This window comes from Gopherus flavomarginatus, chromosome 11 (assembly GCF_025201925.1).
Source record: "Gopherus flavomarginatus isolate rGopFla2 chromosome 11, rGopFla2.mat.asm, whole genome shotgun sequence".
NCBI lineage: Eukaryota > Metazoa > Chordata > Testudines > Testudinidae > Gopherus > Gopherus flavomarginatus.
In genome coordinates this window covers 24,419,502-24,444,022 of record NC_066627.1, presented here as the reverse complement: position 1 = coordinate 24,444,022, position 24,521 = coordinate 24,419,502, and the positions used below count along the sequence as shown (strand labels likewise).

Genomic DNA, 24,521 nt, shown 5'->3' with positions numbered 1-24,521 from the left:
CAACATCCCTGTGTTTTGGGACAGCCAGACACTTGGATTCATCTGCCTACATTAGCCCTAGCGCAGTGCCTTGCTGAGTCCATTTGCTTCAAGATTAGATCACTCTCATGCAGCTGGCATCACAGGTACTTGAACTAGGGGCGCTACCGCAGCCCCTGGCTTGAAGTGGTTTCCATCATATCCATGGTTTACAGTTTGGTTCAATGGCTCTCAGGATCCCCTTTGTACCGTGACTGGAACTAGCGGCTCCCCTTGTTGGCAGCCTCAGCAGACCATGGGCCATGCAATGACCTCTTCTGGGGAAGGATAAGGCACACCAGTGGGGCAATGTGAGGCCCCTGCCCATGCTGGGGACAGAGAATAGCCCAGGCAGACGGGATGACTTTGTGGTTAAGGTCGGGGCTTCTCGAGTGCCAGCTTCAAGCCCTGCTTTGCCACAGCCACGCTCCATAGACAAATCATTTGATCCACCTTGTGCCTTAGCTGTGAAATGGGGACAGCACTTCCCGACCTCCAATGGGGCATTGTGAGGAGACATATCTCAAGAGCTGTGGCGATGAACTAGCCAAGGACCAGACACAGAGGGAGGGGAGGCTTCAGGTCCCAGGTCCCTCAGCACTTTAGAAACCATTAACTTTGGTTTTCTCTGTTCCTGAAACCTCAGGCCCTGCTCCCCTCTCGCTAGTGTTTCTGAGTTCATGCTGGACTCCCCACTTCCACCTACCACCGGCTCCAGTCCTGCCACAATGCCATGCGTTCCCCCTGTGTCCGTCTGCTCTGACCGTTCCTGGCTGGCAGGAGAATATCCCCCACCCAGCTGCTGAGGGGCTGGGTCTAGAACGGGGGGAGTGTAATTCAGCGAGTGTCTCCATCACCAGAAAGAAGCCTGGGCCAAAGCCCCAGGATCCAAACATCCCTGGCCTTTATGAAATTCAGCTCCATGGGTTGTGGCTCGGCCTCCGTCTCTGGAAATGAGTTACAGACTCAGTGCATTGAATGTAGCTGGGACTTCAGTGCCTCCTGGTGGGTCTCAGATGAGTGGGTTTAATGTCAGTGTGGTCAATAGAGATCAAAAGCTCTGCTCTTTACAGGAGGTGTCGAGGTTGGGTGGCTAAGGGATTAGCCCAGGACTCCTGGGTTCTAAACCCCTTTGTGCCACTGATGTGCTCTGCCACCTCGGCTGAGTCACTCCACTGCTCTGCGCCAGCTTCCTTCCTCATGCCGTGTGTGTCTCCATGGAGCTTGTGCGCTCTCTGGGGCACGAGGGAGGCCTGATCTCAGATAGGGGGTGCTGGTCCCTACCCAATACTCTAGGGAATGGCAATGCTTCCTCTGCGGAGTGAAGCGACTCAGAGCGAAGAGGAATTCCAGAACAACAATGCACTTATGGTGAGAAATGCCGAGAAACTGCATCCCCACTAGGAAACCAGGGCTCAGGTTTAGTGCCAAGAACCATAGGCCCAAGGAGATCCCTCCAGAGCAGCACAGCCAGTGCTGGATTCTGGAACGTACACTGATAGAGCCAATAGGGGATGAAACCTGGACTATATTAAAGCTGCAGAAAAAGAACCCAGCCACACTAGATAAACAGGTGTATCCAGCCAGTGTTGCTAGGGCTGCAGCATCCTGCCAGCCCAGAGAGAGCTGCTGAGGGGAACAGCTCCTTCCCCTGGCCACTCACCTTCCCCATGCTCTATGCTAGAATTCATGTCCAGATGTTTCCTTCTCTCAGAATCAGGGCAGCAGCATCTTTGGAACTTGAACTCAACCAAGTCCTCAAACTATGCTGTATTTTAGGAGATTAGCTTAGGAGACAGTTTATCATAAGGGGAGTACAGAATATCCAGGGGGAGCTAAGACAAGATGCACACAAGCGCCACCTTTTGGGCATCCCACCCTCCTGCACCCGACCTGGAGCACCCGATAACCATCCCAGCACTGTGATGCTACTGCCATGGCCTGGCTAATATGGGGGTCGGCACCCATGATCAGGGCCCCATTTTCAGAAGGGCTCAGCTCCTGGCTATCTGGCCTTAAGAAGGGGGAGGGCATTCCACAGCTGTAGGAAGAGAAGGCCCTGGCTCCACCCTCTCAGGAGGTACCTGGGATGGACAGCAGCCCTGCCAGTCTCAGTTGCTGCAGTATGAAATCCATGGTAACAAATGCCCAGCCCGCTGGTGCCTCTCCTCGCAGCTTTCTGAGCTGATCCACGCTCCACAGCCATTGATGGGACGGATAAGAGGTCTGAACTCCCCACTGGTTTCTATGGAAACCTAAAGTGCAGCAAACTCTCTCCATTGAGGCTTAGCGCTGAGCCAACCTGTCCTGCACGTAGAGATGGTATATGTTCAATTCCCGCTCGGTGCGGTGTGGGCAAGGGGGCTGGGCTGTCGGTGTGCTGGAGTGCCCTCCAGATGCTTTTTAGGAGGGAAGTTGGGGAATTCTTTCCCATTTAGATTCAGGCAGCAAATGGGAATTCTTTCCTAGCCCAAATTCTTTCCCATTCACTGCCTGAATCTAAATACTCAGTGATTTCCCCTCCAGAGATTGTCACCGTCTCTCTCTAAACTTTTCTGAGAGTTTGCTCTGTCATCAGCTAAGTATATCCCAGGGCACCATCCACCTGGTACAGCAGCCTGGGGACACTTAGGTGGTTCCCCTTGAGCCCCAGGAGTGTCAATCCCAAATCACTGAACTCCTGCCTCCAGATGGCGGGTGTCAGGTTCAAGCAAGGCCCAAATCTTCAACATGCGTCCAGTGACTTTACCCTTCTCATTTCTCCCACCCGTGACATCAGCAGCAGACCTAGAGCACAAGGAATGGCTTCCTCTGGAGCCCACCGCAGAAGAAATAAGAACCATGGGCCAAGATATCCCTACTCGTAACTGCAGCCCTGCAACACATTCTGTACCACATAGGTGCTGGAACTAGGGGTGCTGGGGGTGCTGCCGCACCCCCTGGCTTGAAGTGGTGTCCATCATACACAGGGTTTACAGTTTGATTCAATGGCTCTCGGCACGCCCTACTATACAAATTATTCCATTCCCCTATGGTACCTGAGGGCAAGGCACTGACCTGCTGAGAGCCCAAGGTGGCAAAGGGAGGCAGGTATGGCAACATCTGGGGAAGTGCACCATGGTCTCCAGGCTCCATCCTTTGCATAGGGCAGACTCGCCGTGAGCTGCCCATTCTAACACTGGACTGTCTGCTGGAGCCAGGTGTAGCAGCTGGCCCCTGCACGGCTCCTGGCACCTGAGTTACAGGAGCCCCTAAGCCCCAGAGCATTTCCCAAAACAGGTTGAATTAAAGGGAGCTATGGCCAGGCCTCAAGCTTCTGAGTGAGCAGTTTGGACACTTAATTTTAAAAAATCGTCTTAGTGGCCCAGCTGATACATAACTGAGGGGGATTATGCCCCTGTAAATCAACCCCTGCCAGGAATTTTTGCTCAGGTTAAACCCCAATGATTGATTTGAAAGTCAGAACTGACCTCTAATTCTGTTTCTTCTCCTTGCTGTCCAGACATCACTGACAAATCTTTTAATCAAATTTTAATGTACCCGTCTGAATGCCACACTCTGTAACATGCACAACTCCTCACAAACTGCCTAACCTGGCTAGTAATATTCTGAGGAATAGCATAAATATAAAGTAAAAACAATAACGGCCTCCAAATGGACACCATTGGAACAGCAGAAGAAATGTGGAATGAGAACTGGGATTCAAACCAGCTGTGGCCTGGAAACACCCACAGTGCTGGGCCATATGATAATGTCATTGGCAGGGTAGCTGGGAGAAATTTTCAGATGCTTTCAGTGCAGGCCTAATTTTGCCCCCTTTGCAGCAGAGAACCCCAGCCCATGACTTACACAAATTCAGCAGCTCCATGCACTGATGACAAAAAGCCCAGGTAAACGCCTGGCTGAACTGGGAGTCGAAGGGACAGCTGAACTTGAATCCAGTGACAGTGCCAAAGAGAGACAAATGCATTTCTCACCCAATGCCAACCCTGATGGAGAGGCACAGCCCATAAACCTTCCAATAATCCCCTTTATGCAGCTGAGCCCTCCTCACTCCCCCTGCCCTCAGATACCTGCACCTAGCCACACAATTCCAGTGCCCCCATGAACACGCGCACATATGTCTGAGACACAAATGCAACCTGTATGCTTGCACAGGGAGGCCAGATCCCCCCCCGAAGCTCATGCCACACACATACCTGGACACAAATATACCCAACATGCACGCACACACACACCCTATAACCCTTCCCCCCACACCCTGTAAACCTGCAACTGGTATCTGATGTTAAGGCTTGCCCACAAGCCACCAACCTGGATCTGCAATGGCTAATGCTAAGATGCTGCCCAATCAAGCCATTGAGGTGGAGTTTAAAAAGGCGAATGTTCAGCACATAGCAGGAGGAATGGCTTTTAATGCAATGATTTCACCTACCATACCAACAGTAACACCAACTAGTTACCGTCCAGTGCTGTCAGCATCACCGGCTGAATGGAGCACAGTTTTCACTGTATTGTAGAATACCAGCAAGATATCTAAGACGCTTGACCAAGATTAAAGTGTCTGGACATTTGATGGGGCTATATATTGCAAGGCTAATGAGATTCAGTGGAGGGGCCCAGAGGAACTTCTGAAAATTGTCTTGAGAATGGATGGTGTCCTCATAGCAGAGACATTTGTGGCTGAAAGTAGAAAGAAATATGATTAGAGTGGTCTGGAAGAGAGTCTTATGGAATCTCAGGTAACTGCAAGCAAGCAACTTAAAAGCGAATCATACAATCATGGAGTGAAGGCCCACAAGCTTGTAACAGAGGCTCTGTCCAGACTGCGCTGCCAGGCATTTTGTAAATGGGTACACGACAAAGAGATTGACTGTGATGTAGGCCTCTCCCAAGGCAAGTTCCAGGAAAGTTAAAATGTGATTATCAAACAATGGGACCACCAGTCTAACAGCGACACTTTCCTAGCTCAGCGATGCCTTCAAGAATGTATGGGATGTATTGCACACATTCCAAGGGACCTCCTGTCCCCTCCAACAGCAGGGCTCGGGCATTCATCCCCCATCAGCCCCATTTTGTCACAGTTATTTTTAGTAAAAGTCAGGGACAGGTCAAAGGCTTCTGTGAATTTTTGTTTATTGCCCGTGACCTGTCCCTGACTTTTACTAAAAATAACCGTGACAAAATCTTAACCTTATTCATGAGCAGCTTGTGCAAAGGAAATCACCCTGTGGCTTGGTCCAGAACTATTCAGCCAAGTCTGGACAGATGTGGCACATGATCAAACAATGAATGGTGATAGTAAAGGAAAAGGGGATATAGTGGGTTTCACTTTGAAACCAAGAACCTTGACTAGATGGTTCTTCGCTGCTCAGAAGCGCTCAGCTATCACAACTTCCATGACGGGCATGTGTGATCTGGTAAACTCACATGGCATAGACAAGGAGGCTGCACCACGTCGCAAGCAGCATGAGGTAGGTGATGTAAATAAGGTTGTTCTCGCCATCACCGACTCCATGCTGACTTGGTAGCAGTCACCAATATTGAAACTGGTGTTGTTGCACCTGCAGAGATTGCCACCAAGCCTGTTACTGGAATGAAGCAGGAATCAAAGCAATGAAACGATCTGTGAAGACATTACATTAAAACACATGGGATTCTTTGATCCCAAGTGCAACATCAAGACATTTACATCTGTAAGCAAGAAGATCAGATCAAAAGTCCGTAGAGATAAGACAGTGACTGTCAATGCAGACAGGGAGTTTTTCAGCTGTCTTGTAGTGGCTGCATGAACAAGAGAGGTTGATCTGAAGGAAGTTTTCACACATGAGCTTCCCATAGTTCTATGTGCTCTAGCATGTTCTGATGGCACCCTGAATAAAACTGCAAAGAGTGAGATATTGCCTTAATTAGAAAAACAGTCAGTGCATCAGCTGCTAGCATCCAACATGCCAACAGCTGGGACAGTGGATGGCATGGCTGTTATACAAATAGTCGGGCATGAAGGTACAACTACCTTTGCAGAACTTGTTGAATGGGCTTCAGAATAGTATGGCAGCCTCTACAGAGTTCGGAGAGCTGTGGAAGAGTAGATATCTGATCGATATGCCAGACATGCAATTAAAGCTTTTGAACATGCACAAAGGCAATACTCACAAAGCAATGAAGTCAAAATCCATGATCCCAAAGCATCCGTCCCAACACAGAGGAGTATGTTAAAGGGAAATTCCAAGAATAAAGCACATCTGGTAACATTTTTTGTCAGATTCATAGTTTCATATGGCAGATAATTTACTTGGCTCAAATCAGAAACAGATTCGAGGATGGCCTCAGTTGCTCACATGGTCACTTCAGATGGAGTTGTACATCAAGATCTATTCTTATCACATGAAGAAGCAGATATTTGACTTCTACTTCATGTGGCACATGATTCACAAGAATACCCTCTCTCAGTGTGGGCTCTGGACACTCCCGTTGCAGTCCCCTGTGCACACTTTATTCACAAGTTGGAAATAACTTTGGTTTGAAACTTTGGGTTTTGTACTGGTGTGAAAAATAAAGCCAGGTTTAAACCAGCCCACATGATAGCAGCTGCATGTGGCCCATGGGCTGCAGGTTGTCCATCACTGGTATAAAGTCACCAGCTTGGCGGGGGAGGGAGGGAGGTCATGCCCACAAAAACTGACTGACATGTGACTGTGACCAGATGAACAGGCCCTGGAGTGCTTGGAAACCCGTCAGGCTCTCAAGGTGGAGGATGGGTGATGACAGGGAAGCTGGGCATGCCTATGAACTGTGCAGTGTTTTCAGGATCTGTTTTCTCTGTAGTGCCTTTGTTCTGAGTAACCAATGCTCTGCTGTCTGAAGGCTGGCTGGCCCCTGGTGAACCCTGTCACTGAAAGACCAGGATGGCAGGTGCTGAACAAAAGTTAGATCTGCAGAAAGGACCATAGTGAACGGCAGACTAAATCCCCAGTCTAAAGCACGAGTCATGGGACCCCGCCACAAGGAAAGTGACAGCCAGAGGCCTGAGACCCCAGGGGGGGCCCTCAAGGAGGCCCAGAGGTCAGAGGTGCAGTAACCTCAGCAGCTGACGGGCATGTCATCCTAACGACAGCTCGGCAAAATCAGCTGCTGCTGTTGCATTTTGAACCCACCAGGGTGAATTCACAAAGGAAAGAATGCACTACCATCCCCTCCACATGGACTAACACTCAGTTCTGCATGGCGAGACAGGACGGCCCAGGGGCGCCATTGGCAGAGGTGGCTGAGTAGTAAAAGATTCTTGATTTGCAAGCTAAGCAGCTGATTCAAATACAGCACGTTTTTGCTTGCATCTCAAAATGGACACTTAGCGTCAGCCTCCACAGCTGCCCAGCTGGGACTATGGAACAGAAACATTCCTTGTCTTCATGTTCTCAACCAGAGGGACGTGTACCCCTGGGGGTACGCAGAAGTGTTCCAGGGGATACATCAACTCATCTCAATATCTGCCTCGATTAACAGGCATAAAAAGCACTAGCGAAATTGGTAAAAACTAAAATTTCATACAATGACTTTCTTATACTGTTCTATGACCTATACACTGAAATGTAAGTACAACACAATATTTATATTTCAATTGATTTATTCTATAATTACATGGTAAAAATGAGGAAGTGAGCAATGTTTCAGTAACAGTGTGCTGAGACACTTCTGTATCTTTATGTCTGATTTTGTAAGCAAGTCGTTTTTAAGTGGTGAAACTTGCGGGTAGGCAAGACAAATCAGACTCCTGAAAGGGGTACAGTAGTCTGGAAAGGTTGAGAACCACTGCCCTAGAGAGCTTATAGATCTGAGCAGTTCTGAATCTGTCCACTAGAGGGCAAAGCAGTGCTTCTTATACACAATGTACACACACACTCACCTCTACTTATCACCTGCTCTACCTCTAAGCCAGTTCCTTCCCAGGTCCCAACACACACACACCTCCAGCCTGGGCGCAAGGCATTATAGGAACAGGTCCATTGGGTGACCTGCTCATAGGTATCATTTAAGGGCATAGCTTAAGCCCCATGGTTTGAAAATGTTGTCCTTGAGAGCCAGGTTTCCCAGAGAACTCGGAACCAGATTTCCAAGTGATCAACACTAAACCAGGGTGGACAAAGTTTGACAGACCCACATTCATCAGAAAGCTTCTTGAAATTGGGTTGATTTTTCTGGAATTTCGATTAGGACATTTTCTTAAAAGTTCCGACAACATCAAAATGTCCCATTTAGACGTTTTCAGCTCAAAATGTTTCCACTTTTTTGTTTTAAAATGACTTTTCATTTTGTCTTGTTAACCATATTGTTTATATCTAATTATATATTGTGATATAATGCAACATTTTAAAAAAGACAAAATAAAGATGAAACAAAACATTTAGATTTTGTCAAAATGAAACATTTTAAGTGATCCAAAGCAATTTCCACCTCCTTTGTCCCCCTCTTCCTCTCCCCCTCCAAATTTCCCTTCATGAAGAATTTCAAAATTTTTGGTTTTCTGATTTGGAACGAAGACATATTTCAAAATTTACAAACCCTTTGTGAAATGGAATCTCCACTGTCCACAGTGCCCTCTCAGCCGTTCTCTACTAGAGCCCGATTTTCAAAAGGTCTCAGTATCCAACATGCACTAGATGGGCTGAGGTCTTTTGAAAATTCTTTCTCTAAATGTCCAGTTTTGTGCTTGAAAACTGCACTAGGCATAAAGTTCCCTGAAATCAAAACCAAGTTTGGGAAACATGACAACTTGGTTCCTTGCTTCAGCAGCCCAAGAACGCTGCTGCCCTTGGCGTCTGATCACTGTCGCACACTAAACATTTTGTTTTCTCCTTTCCGCTCTGATCCTAAGTAGCTGATATAAGGGCAGTTTTGCTAAGGGCCAAGTCCAGTACATTACAGCCCTTTCATACACAACGGGCTGTTGGTTTGTAATCCCAAGCTCTGGAGGTTTACAGAATGGGTTTGTTAGACTCCATCCTGATGTAGGGAGATGTCACAACACAGCACACGCAGGAGAGACATCTTGGAAATAAGGCATACGTTTTTAATGGTGAGAATAGTTAAGCACTGGAACAAGGATTGTGGTGGATTCCCCTGCACTGGCAATTTTAAAATCAAGATTGGATGTTTTTCTAAAAGTTCTGCTCTGGGAATTATCGTGGAGCCGTTCTCTGGCCTGTGTTACGCAGGAGGCCCGACTAGATGGTCACAACGGTCCCTTCTGGCTTTGGGATCTAGGAATGGGCAGAGCCGACTGTGGATACATTTCAGGGTTTGCCACACAAATATACCAACCACCTCAAAAACTCATTGCAGTCCAGTGACTCAGACTCAGGACTGGATTTCACGCTCCCCATTTCATTCACAATGCTCGACCCAAAGGTGTGCTAACTACGGACAGCGCTGCTGCGCTGCGGGAAGGAAGAGTGGAAGGAATACAAGTTAGCCTGAGACAGCTGCTCCGATGCCCTGTAAAATGTGACTGAAGCAGAATGACACGGATTGACCCCCCTTCTGCACAGGCGTAAAAAGTGCGAGGCGAAGACGACTCTGGCCCAGTGACTCCGTCTTACCAAGGAATCATCACACTGACACTTTGCTTTGACAGGTGCTCAAAGGAAGCACCTCTCTCATGACAGGTTTGACGCTCTTTTCCTTCTGCATTGCCTTTCGTTTCTAATTGGCATCGGGCCGACTCCCTGGGTGTTCCGCTTGACTGATTTTCATTTCATGGATCCAGCACAAACTATTTCCATCCCAGCCTGGGGCATGTGCTGAGAGGACACATTCACACGCTGTGAAAACCTCCAGACTGAAAAGGCTGAGCAGGGCTGGCTAAGTGGAAAGCGTGTTTCTGGAGGCTGAAGAACGTCAAGTGGGGTAAAGGGTTAACAGTATTACTTATCTCTGTTACAGAAGCACCTAGAGCCGTGGTTCTTAACCTCTTTATCACTGTGGGCCGCATATGCAGCTCTCTGTGTGTTATGTGGGCTGCATCAACACAATACCGCCTGTTTGGCCCTGAGGATGTCACATGAGCTGCAGCTGTGTGCTGATTGGGCCACAAGCAGCCCACGGGCTGAGAACCACTGACCTAGAGCCTCCGGTGAGATCAGAGCCCCATAATGTGAAACAGACCCTGCCCCGAGATCTTATGGTCTCTATAGACAAAGACTAGGCACAAGGAAGCATTTTTCTCCCCACAAGGCAACTGAGGCACAGAGAAGGCCAGTGACTTGCCAACGGTCACACAGGATGTTTTGATTAGAACTGGGAATTGAATGCAGATCTCCTGATTCCTAGCTGAGTGCCTGAATGACAAGACTGTTTCCTCCCTCTTCAGTCCTTCCTTCGAGGATATGGATTCCTGAGCTATAGCAGTGGTGGCCAAGCACAGCTTTCCGTGTGTCCCACAGCTGGGCTTGCCTTCATTATGCCTGGGTGTGTATAGATTGCAGGGCGGGAGGCTGCTGAGCAGGAGCATTGCAGGCTGGAATCTTCCCTTTCCACAGTTCATGCCTCGGTGTTGAAGACCAGTGAAGTTACAATCTGCTCTATCTATGTCATGCAAACAAGCAAGCTGCAGCCCTCAGGTTTTGGGCAAGGTGCCAGCGCACCCCTCCGTAAAGCATACTTGCCCCTGACCTATCTGCATTTTACAAATGAAGTCCTTGACTACACACCAGAGTGATGCTTGTTTAGTTATACAGGTCCAACACCACCAGTGAGTTGCAGGATAAGTCTACATTGCAAAACACACCCCACAGCAGTGAATCTCAGAGCCGGAGTCAGCTGACTCAGGCTCATGCTATGGGGCTAAAAACAGCAGTGTAGATGCTCCCGCTCAGGCTGGAGTCTGGGATCTGAGATCTGGCAAGGGTGAGGAAGGGATGGAAACAAGGGAAACCCGAATTAAAAATAAGGGACGATACTTTGCTTTGAGGGAAACACTTCCCTGAGCACAGCACGTATTTTTCTATCAAGTGTACATTTCTACTGCCCTCAAGTGTTCAGTGCAATGAAATGCTTCAAAGGGCCAAGGGACGTTCCTTGAAATAAGGAACTCTAGGGCATCAGAGCCGGCACTCCAGGCCGAGCAGGAATGTCTATACTTGTATTTTAGTGTGAGCCCCATAAGTAGGGTTGCCAACTTTCCAATCACACAAAACCAAACATCCTTGCCCAGCCCGTCCTGAGGCCCGCCCCTGCCCCGCTCCTTCTCTGAGGCCCCCCCTCCACTCACTCCATCCCACCCTCCCTCTGTCACTCGCTCTCCCCCACCCTCACTCACCCACTTATTTTCACTGGGCTGGGGCAGGTGGTTGGGGGTGTAGGAGGGGGTAAGGACTCCGGCTGGGGGTCCGGGCTCCAGAGTGGGGCCAGAAATGAGGGGTTCAGGGCTCTGGGCTAGGGCAGGAGGTTGGGGTGCAGGCTCTGGGGTGAGGCCGTGAATGAGGAGTTTGGAGTGCAGGAGGGGGTTCCCAGCTGGGGGTGAAGAGTTCAGAGTGTGGGAGGGGGCTCCAGGCTGAGACAGGAGGTTGTGGGGGTGGAGGTGTGCAGGGTGTAAGCTCCAGGAGGGAGTTTGGGTGCACGAGGAAGTTCAGGGCTGGGGCAGAGGGTTGGGAAGCAGGAGGGACGTCAGGGTGTGGCCTCTGGGAGGGAGTTTGGATGCTGGAGGGGGCTCAGGGCTGAGGCAGGGGATTGGGCTGTGGGAGGGGGGTGCAGGGAATGGGCTCCGAGTGGGACTTACCTCAGTGGACTTCCTAGAAGCTGCAATATGTCCCTCAGCTCCTACGTACAGGGGCAGCCAGGCACTGCCCCTGCAGGTCCCATTAGCCGCGATTCCTGGCCAATGGGAGATGTGGAGCTGGCGCTTGGGGTGGGGGCAGCGCACGGAGCACCCCCCCCAGGTAGGGAGCCTGCCAGCCCTGCTGTGGGCGGCCAACCACACTTTTAATGGCCTGGTCACCAGGGCTGACCAGAGCTGCCAGCGTCCCTTTTTGAGTGGGCTTTCTGGTCGAAAACTGGACACCTAGCAACCCTACCCACAAGCCCGAGTCAGCTGACCTGGGCTTTGAGGTGTGCTACTGCAGATTTTATTTGTAGGGTAGATGTACCCTCAGTTCTCCCAGGTACATCCAAATTGGACGGAGAATTGCCAGGGAAGTCACTTGTCTGGTTTTACACTGGACGGTCCTCTTTTTGTCTGGTTTGTTTCCAGTCCAGTTCTGGGACAACACCAGCCTTGGTTTTCTCCGGTATCAGACAGGGGGCATCCTTTGGAAGAGTGCACCGCTTTGCCCCCACCAGCGTGACCTCACACTGCATGCGAGTGAGATCATGTTATTGGGGGCTGAGTCACACGGGCGGAGGCAGGCCCACGCTGTTCCCAGAAGTGCTAGACTGTCTGCGATTCCAGGAACTCATGAGTGGCCACCTTAGGAATAACTATACCAGTATAAGGTACCTTTATACCAGTATAACCACATCCCCACTGGAGGCTATAGTGGTATAGGGGGCTGTAGTGGTATAACTGCTTTGGTAAAAAATAAATAAATACATAAAACATGCCTCTAACCTACATGGTTATACCAGGACAACAACTGCTTAGACTGGGCCTAAACCTTTGCCCCATGGCATTTGCACACATTCCCCATCAGTGAGTCACTGACGAATGGCTGCTTCCAGGTTGCAGTGCCAGGTATCTGGGAGAGGGAGGCGTGTCTGATGCTTCCCTGTGCAGTGAGAACCTGTTTGAGGGCAGGGTTCCTGAGGGGAAGGACGCAAGAGATTTTCTTCCCAGCCTCGTTGTCTTCTGAACCTCCCATTCCAGGCTAGCCCAGCAGGGTCACCTTCACAAAGGCCTGGTGCTCCTGGTCTGTTGTTTACCAGCCGCTTTTCTCTCAGAGGGACAGAAGAAACCTTCCCCACTCCCGTGTGAAATAGACTACGGGGGAAACAACCATGCAGCTAAAGGTGAGTAGCTGGGGTCCCCTGTAGCATCTTTGTAAATTACACTGATGTTCCCCCACCCCCTAAAACTCAGCTCCAAAGGGGATGGGGTAAGTGTTTAGGAATAAGAGTGTCTCCCCTTCCCACATTTCCACGTTCACCCCCTCCCCTCTGCTGAGGCTGTGTGTGGCCCCCTTCCCCCATCCCAGAATCCCCTATTCCTCCGCTCCCCCCAGTGTCAGGGGCTCTGTCTTTGCCCTCATTCCCCTCTTTCCTCTTCCACCCATTCCAAGGTCCCCAGTTCTCTCCCCCACAGCAGGGGCTCTGTGTGTGTCCCCATAACTCCCATTTTCTCCTCCACTCAGTCCTGGGCCCTCCGTTCTCTCCCATGCCAGGGGCTCTGGCACTGTTTTACTATTAATCATCCAGCCTTAAAAGGTGCACTAGAGAGTGAAGCTGCCCCTAGGGAAGATCAGAAAGAGGGGAACTCCCCTGACTTTGCAGGCCAGAGTTTTCTCTTTGGGGAATCGCTATCAGCAGAGGTCAGGGTCCATGGAGTGAGTGTCTGTGTCAGGTAGTAGGTGTAAAGCCTAGGAAGACTCATCAGGCAGTCCCTAAAAGCCAGGCTCTGACCCCCTTAATCATGAGGAGCAGGACTTAGCACGGGAGTGGCCCACTGACTGTGCTGAGATACGGCGCTACTCAGTGTGCGGGAGGGGAGCAGAGGCTGGCGCTAGGTGGAGACTTACGCCCTGGTAGGGTGTTTAGTGCCGATTGGGGATAGTTACGTTCTGACCTAAGCCACCCTTGGCCTTTCCCCTGGGATTTATCCTTCTTCTTCACTTTCTTTCCTCAATGATGGTGTCATTTGGCCATTGCTGTAGTGCCCTGACTCACCTGCTGGTGAAATGAAGGGCAATGAGCGATTCTGCTGCATTTCACCCCAAAGACGAGGCGGCAAAGGGAGCCATGTACAGATTCGCGATGCCTTTTGTGATCTCTCAGCATGGAAGATCTCACATTCATTCCAGATATTGGCTTTGTGTCCTGAACATCTGTCATGTGTCCATTTCATCCCAGTTCTGTGACCAGTCCCTTTCCCTCTGGGCTAAGGGAGAGCAGATTGCTGGGGTTCCCGGGGGGGTCTGGGTTGTGAACTAGCGCTCTGTTAATGCTAATCCTAGTGGAGCTCAAACACAACAGGATGACAAGTAGAGATGTGTGGTTTTGTTTGCAACTTTTACACCAGTACACACCACTCTCTGTTGCTCATCTGCCTACGTCTGAGTGCGAACAGGCAGTTCACAGGATCAGTATGTATTGAAAATGGGACACGGCCTACGTGAAAGAGAGCACAGGGTGAGCACAGGGTGGGAAGCAGAGAACAGAGTAAATGGAGTGGGTGTGAACTAGCCCACGGGGTGAAATGTGTGGAGGCGAGTGATGTAGAACAACCCAGCAACTGCAAACAGAATCATTCCTTAAAGTTGAGGTTTTCAGAGGGGCTGTATGGGACTCGGTCAGCCAACTCCCACTGACATTCAACAGGATTTGGGTGCCTGACTCCCTTAGGCTGCTTTGAAACGTCAGCCTAAAATGCTGGCTCCTAGGAACTGTCCCTCCAGAGGGATCCCCTCCCACACAGCTGCTGGATCCTGGTAGCCTCAGCTGATAAATGAGATCATTAGCAATCAGCTGGTGAAACAATGCAGCCTAGGGACTTAGTAAGTCACCCACCCCAAAGCAGCAGTCACTGCATGGAGCTGGGGCCACACTACCTTGCTGGTTGCTTTGTAATTATGGACGGGGGCTTATGAAAAAACAGTTTAAGTAGATACCAAACGCTAGGGCTGTTTCTCTGGGTGGATGGAGCTGTGCAACTGTGGCAGCTTTGTTTTCTGTGTCCTGCAGTATTAAATGAGTACAAGCTAATTGCTCTGCTGGAGCCAGCTGCCCTTTGGTGGGGAGTCATCACTGTGCGTAAGTCTGAAAGACAGAAGTGCTAGCAGTGCACCCCTTCCCCCAGTGTGGCGTAGGGCTTGGTGCAGGGCTGGTTATAGTTACAAGCCAAAATCCTGGCCTGAGCCATGAGCCCACCACTCCCTAGGCCCCAGGGCAAACAGACAGATGACTCAGCAAATGCTGCACAACTGTGATTCATAAATGAAGAGGGTGATCCAGCCCATTACACAGCCTTCTTGAGCAATGAAACGAGGCCCGAGTGGGCAAAGCCCAGGGGAATTCACCAGCAGGCATGTGCAGCCCAGCTGATGAAGTGTGCGAGATCGGAACGCAAGCTGCGGAGTGAATTCAGCCAACGTGACCCTCTGGGCTCAGGGAGTGGAGTGGGAAACCTCCCCTGCTAACCGATGCAGACTGCACAGGGCTGGGCTGCCACCCAGTTGGCTAAGAGGCAGGCAGAGCCAAGGAAGACCTAGCACGCTTCTTTCTCAGTGAAGTGGGCACAGAAAGCACTGACGGGCCCAGCTCAGCTCTGCAGCCTCGGATCTCACTGCAAAGGCCGCTGAGAAAACAGCCACGTCTTTCTGCGGCAGTGACATGTGCCAGCTTCAGCATCTGATGACTTGCCATCAAGGGCCAGCCCAGCCAGAGAAGGCTGGGAATTACAGACAGGGCTCCTGTGCTCTCTGCAAGCGTGTGACTCCTGCTAGTGTCAATGGACAGCTTGTCCAGAAGAGAACAGAGCCCCGTGGAGATCCTGCACCGAGGAAGGAAGATGGGACGCAGCTCCTCCTTCAGCTTCCCAAACAGCGCAGGCACTGGGGCTAATGCCCTCTTCATAATACCTCGCTCTGCAGAGCCCTGGAGCTCTCAAAGGAGGGCAGGATCAACAGCCCCCGGAGACCTGGGGCATGGAAGGGACTTGCCCAAGGTCCCCCAGCAGGCCACTGGCAAAGCCAGGACTAGAACCTACATCTCCTAAGACCTCGTCCCCTCGCCACTGGACCACACTGCTTCTTATTGGAGGGGCAACTTGCAACTAGTTCAGATGTGGGAGGATGCACCGACCCTCCCTCCCTTTCATCCTCCACCCAGGGCCAGCCCCTACTGCAGCCCTTGAACCGCTACAAGTTACATCCTCAATATCGCTTGGGCACTAGCCAAATTGAGTGTCCATTTGCCTCCTGACCCCCAGCCTGTAAAAACTGCCGTGCCCAATCCTGCTCCAATAGACGTCAATGCAAATCTCACACTGGCTTGAACAGAGGGCAAGACTGGAGCCAGAGGGCAGGGTTAGAGAAATTGATGCAACTGCCCAGCCAGCTGCAACCTGTTCCCACTCCAGGAAACACACTTTGAACATGCAAATTCCATTCAGAGCAGGACCAGGCCACTGCACTGCAATAAGGAAATGCCCTGCAGCAACTCCCCCCTGAGCACTATCTGATCTGCTCTCCGGGCCTGCATTAAAGGAGGAAACCCCCTTCTGTGCTCAGGCAAAGGGGCCTCTCCGGAGACTCTACCCATCCCCTACCCTGCCTTAAAGACACACTCATGCCACAAAAGGCTGAGACATTCGTATTTAGCTCAGAAAACTCCCGCTCCCTAGCACAGCTCATCTGTGCATCTGCCCTCCTTTATTGCTACTTGTGACATTCGCACCGGAAAAGGCACGCTGATCTAGACAGTGGTGTCACACAAGCTCTCGTACGGCTGATAGTCACCACACAGTGCCCAGCCCATGTGGGGATCTTTGCCTAACCACCCCCGTGGCACTTGTTTAAGGTTTCAGTAAAACGGGTTCACCCCTTGCTCCCCCAATTACATTTTATTTTGGTCAGTATCTTGGCGTGGTCAGGTCCCCTTTCTGCGAGGGTTCTCTCCAGGCCGACACTGCCCAGGCCTGTAACTTGCCAAGTCGGGTCAGATCGGCCAGCGCCGGGCAGAGCTTCTGGAACCAAACCTGACACCAAGTGAAACCTGCCTGGTTTCATTAGGCAAATGAAATGCCATGAGGAAAGGTCACGAAAAGTAAAAACTATCACGCCAGCTACCATGAGTTAGCTACCTTGCGTAAAGCCACCTCGACGTCAGCAACGGGGACTGAGCCCAGCACAGGACTACCCAGCCAGCGGTCAGCGTGGCCCAAGGTTGTGAGCGAGAGCCTCCAGGTTCTGCACGGGGACCCAGGCTGTTAAATGTGTTTAACAATAGTCTGAGAAGGACATGGGCCACATTTGCAGATGGCAGTGTGGAGGCAAAGAATGCCCACTTCCCTCTCTGCCAGGTCAGAAGAGCGTGCCCCATCTTAGCAGAGATCTGGCCAGGGCAACCCACTCCTTCCTGCCCCCCAGGCCTCTTCACTGTAGCTCAGCAGGGGTAATGCTTTCAAAAGTGCCTAAGTGGCTTAGGAGCAAGAGCCCCCACTACTTAGGTACTGAACTCACTCAGCATGACGGCCTAGCTCCTCCAAGGCTCTTGAACAGCGAGCAATGGAAAGCTCCTTCAGGTGGTACAATAGACACCTCCTATCTGTTCAGCCCCCCCAGATCCCTGGGAGCTTCTCCGAGCTTCTTCTCACTTTCCCCCTGTGTTTTTTCCGCAGGTAGAAGCAGCTGCCCAAGTTCTGCTGGGCTTTGCCTTTTGTCAGACGTTCGGTGCCCACATTCCCTGCCGTGAGCCCTCCGATGCAGAGCTGGAGTCCATGCTCAGCCGCCATCTTGCTCCTGGAGTTAGCTTATTGGCTCCAATGAAGGACGTTTTACCTGACCAGGACCTGAAGTCATGCCCTGTGAATGTCAGCCAGACCTCGTCCCGCCTCCAGGACAGGAGCGCCTCCCCGTGGTCATACAGGTAAGCCGCAGGCAGAGGAGTGAATGGCATCTCAGCAAATGTCATCTCTGGGTTCAGGCACTGCCACTGGGATCCAGAGCTTGGAACCCCCCCACCCGCCATCTGTCTCAGGTGTGGAGCTGCATTTCCTGAGTCAAACTACGTCCTCCTCGTGCCCTGGAGATGGTGGATGGCTGGTTCTGCAGGGGTAATTGTTACTCTCCTGGACACTTCTAGAAAGTGTCCCTCTTTCGACACATGCCTGGGGCACTCTCCATTCCGCAGCCAGCCACCCCGTGGAGAAGGAAACAAACCAATATATATGAGCCCCGCCAGCAGCCACATCCCCCTCGCTGGAGGCTCCACCCAGCAGCAGCTGGCTCAGGCTCACAGGGGCATTTTCTTATCGCAGCGCAGCGGGGATAGAACTGCCGTGCACCGCAGGCACTAAGCTAGTTCTGTCTGTGGCATTTGTCTCACTCTGTGCCTCAGTTTCCTCCCAGTGAGCTCAATCTAACGCTGCCCAACCACCATCAATCAGCTCCTGAATGTTGGTGCAGCACCTTACACAGCAGGTGTGGGAGAATTAGCTTATTAACCCTTTCTGAACAGCTCAGTCCATCCCTAGCTGGAGTGCATTGGCCAGCGCTTCATTTTATTAGGTGACCTCATTAATCCGCTTTGTTCCAACAGGGTCAACGAAGACCTGCGCCGGTACCCCCGGAGGGTGCTGGAAGCCTACTGCTTGTGTGAGGGCTGCCTGGTAGACAGGCAGGAGGACAGGTCTGTGCAGAGCGAGCCCTTTTACCAGGAGGTGCCCGTACTGCAGAAATCCAGCCGGTGTGAGGCAGGCCAGTACATTTACCAGCCCAGCCGCCTGCAAGTGGCTCAGTTTTGCATTTGCACTTTCCCTTGAGACAAGCAAAATGCTTTCATCTGGGGCCATCACCCTGCAGCCTGCGTCAGTGCCCCTGCCAACACAACACTGCCACTGTCATTCGGCAGGGGGAGCAGAACGCACGCTGGAACCTCAGGAACCAGGGCTGGCTCGGGTACTGTCCCTGGAGAAAGACAAGTACCACAGCGATCCCATGTAACAGCCAGCACGCTCACCACACCCTTGGCTACTGTCATTCACCAGTGGCACACTCTACAGAGGACTTTCCAATGGCCAGTCCCTTTGCTAATCTGGTTTCCTCCTGTGGGGGGAGGGATCTAGGCTACAGCCAGGTGGGACTGGCTGTTTTTCAGCTTTGCCGAGTGCTGCTAAGCCAGAGGGGACCTGCAGCCCATGGAGCTCTCCAGGGCAGCTTGCGGCTAACCCCATTTTTAATGCAGGCTGAGAGAGGTCCAGCCCACAAGGTGACAGGTCCAGGTCAGGCTGCTCCATCTTGATCCAGGGGGGTGGATGCTCAACCAAGATGGGGCTTCAAACATGACCTGTCATCTCTGTGAGCTGCACCTCCACATTAAACAGGAAGAGAACTGCAATGTGCTTTCCTGGAAGGCCACAGCCCTCAAGCTCTGGGTAGGCTGCCCACGTGGTCCTGGGCTAGACAATGGTTGAGTGCCCCTGTTCATGGTCCCACACAGCTTGAGAGAATACGAAGAGCAACTTGCCCCTCGTTCACTTCTCCTGGGTCCTGCAGAGAGGGGATTTGCTTTGCTGGGATGGACGCGACCAGCGGATTCCACTCAGGATGATCCTATGGGATGTGCTTGGTTTGTGGTGCTGCTGTTGTCAGAAATGTCTTTGCAGCCTGGGGAGCCAGCACAGAAGTGGAACCAGTGGGCTGAGGCGCATTAAATGGTTAGCGACTGCTCGGCACTTGGAAATGCTTAATTCAGAATCAGGTGCAATCAGCCAAGGTCCCTTTAGAAGCCACGTAAACTCTCGTGTGCTGTTTAGAAGACAACCCTCCAGTGTGGGGCAGCAGTCCATGCATACCTGGCAGCAGGGATGTCGTGAGCTGGTGCGTTTGGCACCAGTGCTTGGGAACACTGCCACACTGTTGGCTTGTCTTTAGTAAGGGAAGAGAGAGCGTCGCTCCCCGGCCAGAACTGCAGTCCTGCTGCTCTGTCTTTGGAGGCCTCCAGAAGGCAGGAGGGGGAGGTGGCTTCTTTCCACAGCAGGTGTCCACTGAACTGGGTTGCAAGGCAACATTGCCCCAGGGAGACCTTATTGCTAATTCTCTCCACTAATAAATGTTACTCACCTTGCCACATGCCTAGCTATTGGTGGGCACAACAGCTTCCAACTGAGTTTGTATCAGGCTGGCTGTCCCCACCTGCTCAGTGTTTAGGTAATGCTTCTGCTGCTCACCCCTGCCCAAGGCTGAGGCTGGCAAGGGGCTGCAGTCTGGGTACAGGCTTCACCAATCTTCCTTTGCAATGTTCCCAGGGCCCGGCATGGCTAGTGCCACTCACTCTCAGCTCCCTGTCCTGCAGGACATCCCAGAATGCACTGTCCCACGTGCTGCTTGCACCACTCTCTGTGCGTCTCCTGCTGAGGTGCTATGGGATAGCTGCCCAGACTCTTCCCACAATGCTCTGGTGCAAACCGATTCCAGCATCGGGCTGGGTGGGAACTCAGAAAAACAGCTTGGGACTGAAGTGGCTGCATGTACACAACTCAGCCATGTTTGTTGTGCACAAGTCAGATGAGAACTGGTTAAAAACCACAGTGGTATTTGTGGGGTGGACAGGGCCTTAGCTGCTGGTGAGAGGCAGGTTCTCCCTCTCTAATGCAAGTTGTCTCAGCAGAGACTCAGTTGGTAATGTGTGGGGAGGGGGGAGCCATTTAGGGGCAGTGAGGAGTCCTTCCTGGTTCCCCAGCCAAGCCCTTATGGAGGTTCATAAACCATCTGGCCCAAGTTTCCTCATTTTTCATGTTCCCCATGCCCCAGCACTTCCAGGCTCCTGCCCGAGCAGGAGCAGAAGAGGGGAATTACCAGGAGAAGCCCAGCCTGGTTTTCAGGCTTGGGAGGGGGTTTAGACCACCATCCAGGTGTATCCAGTGATGCTAAGAACAGACCTTATCCTATTGCAGACCCAGGAAATGTTTGGGCTGTAATTGCACAGCAGCTACAAAGCTCTAGCCACCCGAATCCCCTAGTACGAAGCCTGACCTGCTTTTCATCAGCTTGTTCTCGAGTCATCAGTCCTTATTGCCTTAGCCGCAGATGCAATTTAGTGCCATTGTCCTTTTCACTGGGAGGCTGTGGATGGGGATAACCTGGAGATGGGAGACCCTCCATCACCACAGTGTGATTCCTCTAGGTTTGGATGGAAAGGGCCATTAGGGGGAGGTAGCTGTGTTGTACCAAAATACTGCAGAGCTTTCATGTGCCATGGGAAGGCATTTTGTGCATGCTGTTAGAGGCTGATCAGCGCAGCTGGGGGAGCTGACAGGCCCCTAAAGGCTGCCCTCTACAGAGAGAAGGCTGCTGTCATGGGGTACACTCACCGCAAGGGCGCCTTCTCCTGGTTGCTCCAGGGATTAGCTCTTTCCAGGTCTGATGCCCCCTTCTGCCGCTTGTTACATTCCCTGCTGTCTGTCTCTCATTCTCTGAGAAGGTGCCCTACCTTCGAAGCTTGGCCCTCCAGCCCAGCCTCTAGGTGTTTTCTCCCTTCCAGGGTACCAATCTTTCCATACAAATTGTCTTTGGCAATCTTCCCATTTACTGCCCAGACGGTGCCATGTCCCTGGTGACTGGTAGGGGAACCCAGGCCCACCCTCTACTGTGCAGCCAAGGTCTGCAACATCTTCCTGAGCCTTTTCCTACACCCTTTGCCCTAGGATTCCTTCCTTCCCTCTCTGATATCCAGAGAGCAGCAACAGGTGCCCTCACTGCAGCTCCCTTCTGCTACCAGCTTCCTGGCTTTATCCTGCCCCACCTGTTCTTTCTCTGCTGGGTACTGTCATCACTCAGGGGATTAACTGGGTGACCTAATTCCCCTCAGCTGGGGCCTAGCTGGTGAATTGGCCCCTTCTCAGCCTCATTAACCCCTTCCAGGTTGCTGTGGGGTTCACACCCCAGCATGGTAGTAGAGCAGTCCCTTGACAAATGCCTGGTTTGGTTCACAGACATAGCCAACTCACTGTACCAAGAGCTTCATCTCCAAATTGAAAAGGCTGAGATTTTCCCCTCCCCTTTATGCTGGTCTCTGAGGACTCCAGAAGCCCTTTCCTAGGGGACATGCATATTGGTTCAATCCCAACAGTGCATCCTGTTTTCTGTCCTTCGTAGCTTGGATGAGGGGAACCAGTTTGGCAGCTTCTGCACATCTTCCTTCCACCTGTTTCACTGCTGCTCCTCACACCCTGCCTCGGTGCCAGCAGCTACATAGCCATCGGTTAGTGGGAGACTCCCACCTCGGCGCCATTTTGTTGTGCCAACCGGCCAGTCATGGGGTTTGAATTATGAGCCTTTAAGCCTGAGGGTGTTTTGTATGGATGCCCGGAAGAAACCCTTCCAACAGCTTCACCAGGATGGGAATCACAGGCTGTGGTGCTGACCCCGCTCTAGGTGCAGCTCAGTTCCCTCTGGCAGCGCGAGTTCCCTTTGCCCACTGAGTATTGGGGCATAGAGGTTAGGGAAGTGCAAATGCACAGGGCTAACATTGAAGAATCCAGCCCCAAGGGCCTTTCCCCAGGCCAGAGTCAGCATTATAACCCAGACTTCCTGCTGGCTCGTCCCAGGGCACTAGGCCACATCTCCCTCTGAGGGGTGACCTCTCCCAGTGTTCTATGACATGGCACCTGATTGCAAAGGCACGCTGTGCTGTGACTCACTGGGGTGCCGTTGTGATGCCATGCTAGGTCACAAGATGACCTACAACTGATCCAGTGACCAGGTGATGCTGCTGAGCAGTGCAAACCACCCAGGTGAGTCCCAGTCCATCAGTTCCCGGTGTGATCTAAGGCAAGGCAGCTGAGAGTCCAGCGCCCTGAATTACTGTACATCACAATGGAGCAGGTGTGTGGACGAGTGAATCCAGACAATTCAGCTCACTCCACCGGTGCTGTTAGGTCACAGTCATTCCTCCCCTTGGGGTCAGGTGCAGGCCTGTTCCCCATGGATATTCTCCAATGCTTTCTCTCTTTGGAGAGCATTCCACAGTCTGGGATCTCACCACAGCTAATAAAGCCATTTGCCCCTAATTGTTGTTTCCCTTTATGTGAATGATGATATTCCACAGGTAAAACTCTTCCCTTCTGTTCCCTGAGCCAACCCCCAGGGGAGGGCAGACAGCAGCTCGGGGCCCTGGCCTAAATAAACACATCTCACAGATCCAGTTACCTGCAGGAAGCCCAGGGAGCAGAGGAGAGTTTCCTGCTCCCCAGGTCACCCTATGTGGCAGGATGTGTTTGATAAAGTGTCACATTATCACCTGGCAGGGTGGTTGGTTCTAGGGTGGCAGGAGGCAGTTCCAAGGGGATCCCCTTGTCCTTGGAACTAGCAGGCCAGCCATCTTCTGGGTAAGCCCCCCATCACCCGAGCTCCAAGACAGGCCAGTGCGTTGCAGTGGTGGCACTGGTTTATGGGTCTATTGATCTGGGAAGCCCTGTCCCCAGGCTGCATTTACCACCCTACTGAAACAGAACGGCCGGACTCAGCTCCGGGAACGCTTCAGAAGCTGCTTGCTCAGCCTGTTCAGAGAGCTCCCAGCTAACTAGGCAGAATCTGCAGCCACAAACTGGGATTGGGGAGCAGACCTGAGAGGCCCCCAGTGAGCACCCCCTGCCCACAACCCTCCAGGGTGCAAACGTGGGGGCTGGTAGCGAGAGCTTCCTGGCTGCTCCCAGTTCATGGATGGGAACCCAGGCAGGGCTCTAGAAAACCAAGAAAAACACCTCCTTGCATCGTTTGCAGGAGCACACTGGAAGCCAGGCTCCAGAGCACAGGTGCCAGAAATCCACCTAAGCAAGGGAGCAGCTGTACTGTGGCCTGGTTGGAGTTCCCAGGTGCTCTCAGCCCCCTGGGAGCAGTGAGGACTACCGTATCTCCTGCAGGCTCAGGGGGTGACAGACCTGCCCCAGGGCCCTGGTCTGCTCTGATCACAAGGCTCTCAGGTGGCAGATGCTTTACTCTCAGTGCCAGCCATCGCCTTCCATGGATTGAGTGATTTGTATTCATTCCCATCGCACGCCCGCCTCCTGCCCTGTGAAGGACTGAGAGAGGCAGTCAATTAGCCCTGCTCCCAGCTGCTGTGGTGTCAGAGATCATTAACTGAGGTCAGGCCCCGGCATGATGGGGCCAGGCTCAAATGGAATCACTGTATAAATTACAATATTTAGCAGCCAATGGTGTGATGCTCCCTGGGTGGCTGCTGGGCAGGGTTGGCTTTGAAGGCTGAGCTGGCAAACCCTGAAAGCCAAGCCCCAGCTGTCTCAGCAGCAGGGAGCTCCTTCTCTGGTGGACTCAGCACTGGCGAAAAATGCGAATGATCCACAGAGCAGGTAGCTACGGCAGGGGCAGGGGTGGGTGGGCTCACACACCTCACCCTCAGTCTAGCCTGGAAAAGACCAGCACCCGCTAGCTTAGGCCTACTTGACAAATGCCTTCGTGAATCCTTGGTCGGTGGGACAGGCAGGTACCAGGGGTACTGAAAGAAGAGGGATGCTCTTGGTCAGACACCGCTGGAGTCTCCAAGAGCAGGCAGGGATCCCAGGTGACCCCTTGATGTGCAAAGCCTCTTGGATCCATGACAAGCAGCGGGAACTCCCC

General features: G+C 52.0%; 1 protein-coding gene across 1 annotated transcript; it reads left to right on the top strand.

Moving 5' to 3' along the window:
* Window positions 1-12,829: 12,829 nt before the first annotated feature.
* LOC127030748 (interleukin-17D-like) lies at window positions 12,830-22,926 on the top strand. The gene is made up of 3 exons (XM_050917493.1): window positions 12,830-13,020; window positions 17,564-17,811; window positions 18,484-22,926. The coding sequence occupies exons 1-3, from the start codon at window positions 13,009-13,011 to the stop codon at window positions 18,704-18,706; spliced, it is 483 nt and encodes a 160-aa protein (XP_050773450.1). The 5' UTR covers window positions 12,830-13,008; the 3' UTR covers window positions 18,707-22,926.
* The last annotated feature ends 1,595 nt before the right edge of the window (window positions 22,927-24,521 follow it).

Coding starts and splice junctions, on each gene's coding strand:
- LOC127030748 (XM_050917493.1), top strand. Junction 17,812..18,483: donor GCCTCCCCGTGGTCATACAG/GTAAGCCGCAGG, acceptor TTGTTCCAACAG/GGTCAACGAAGACCTGCGCC.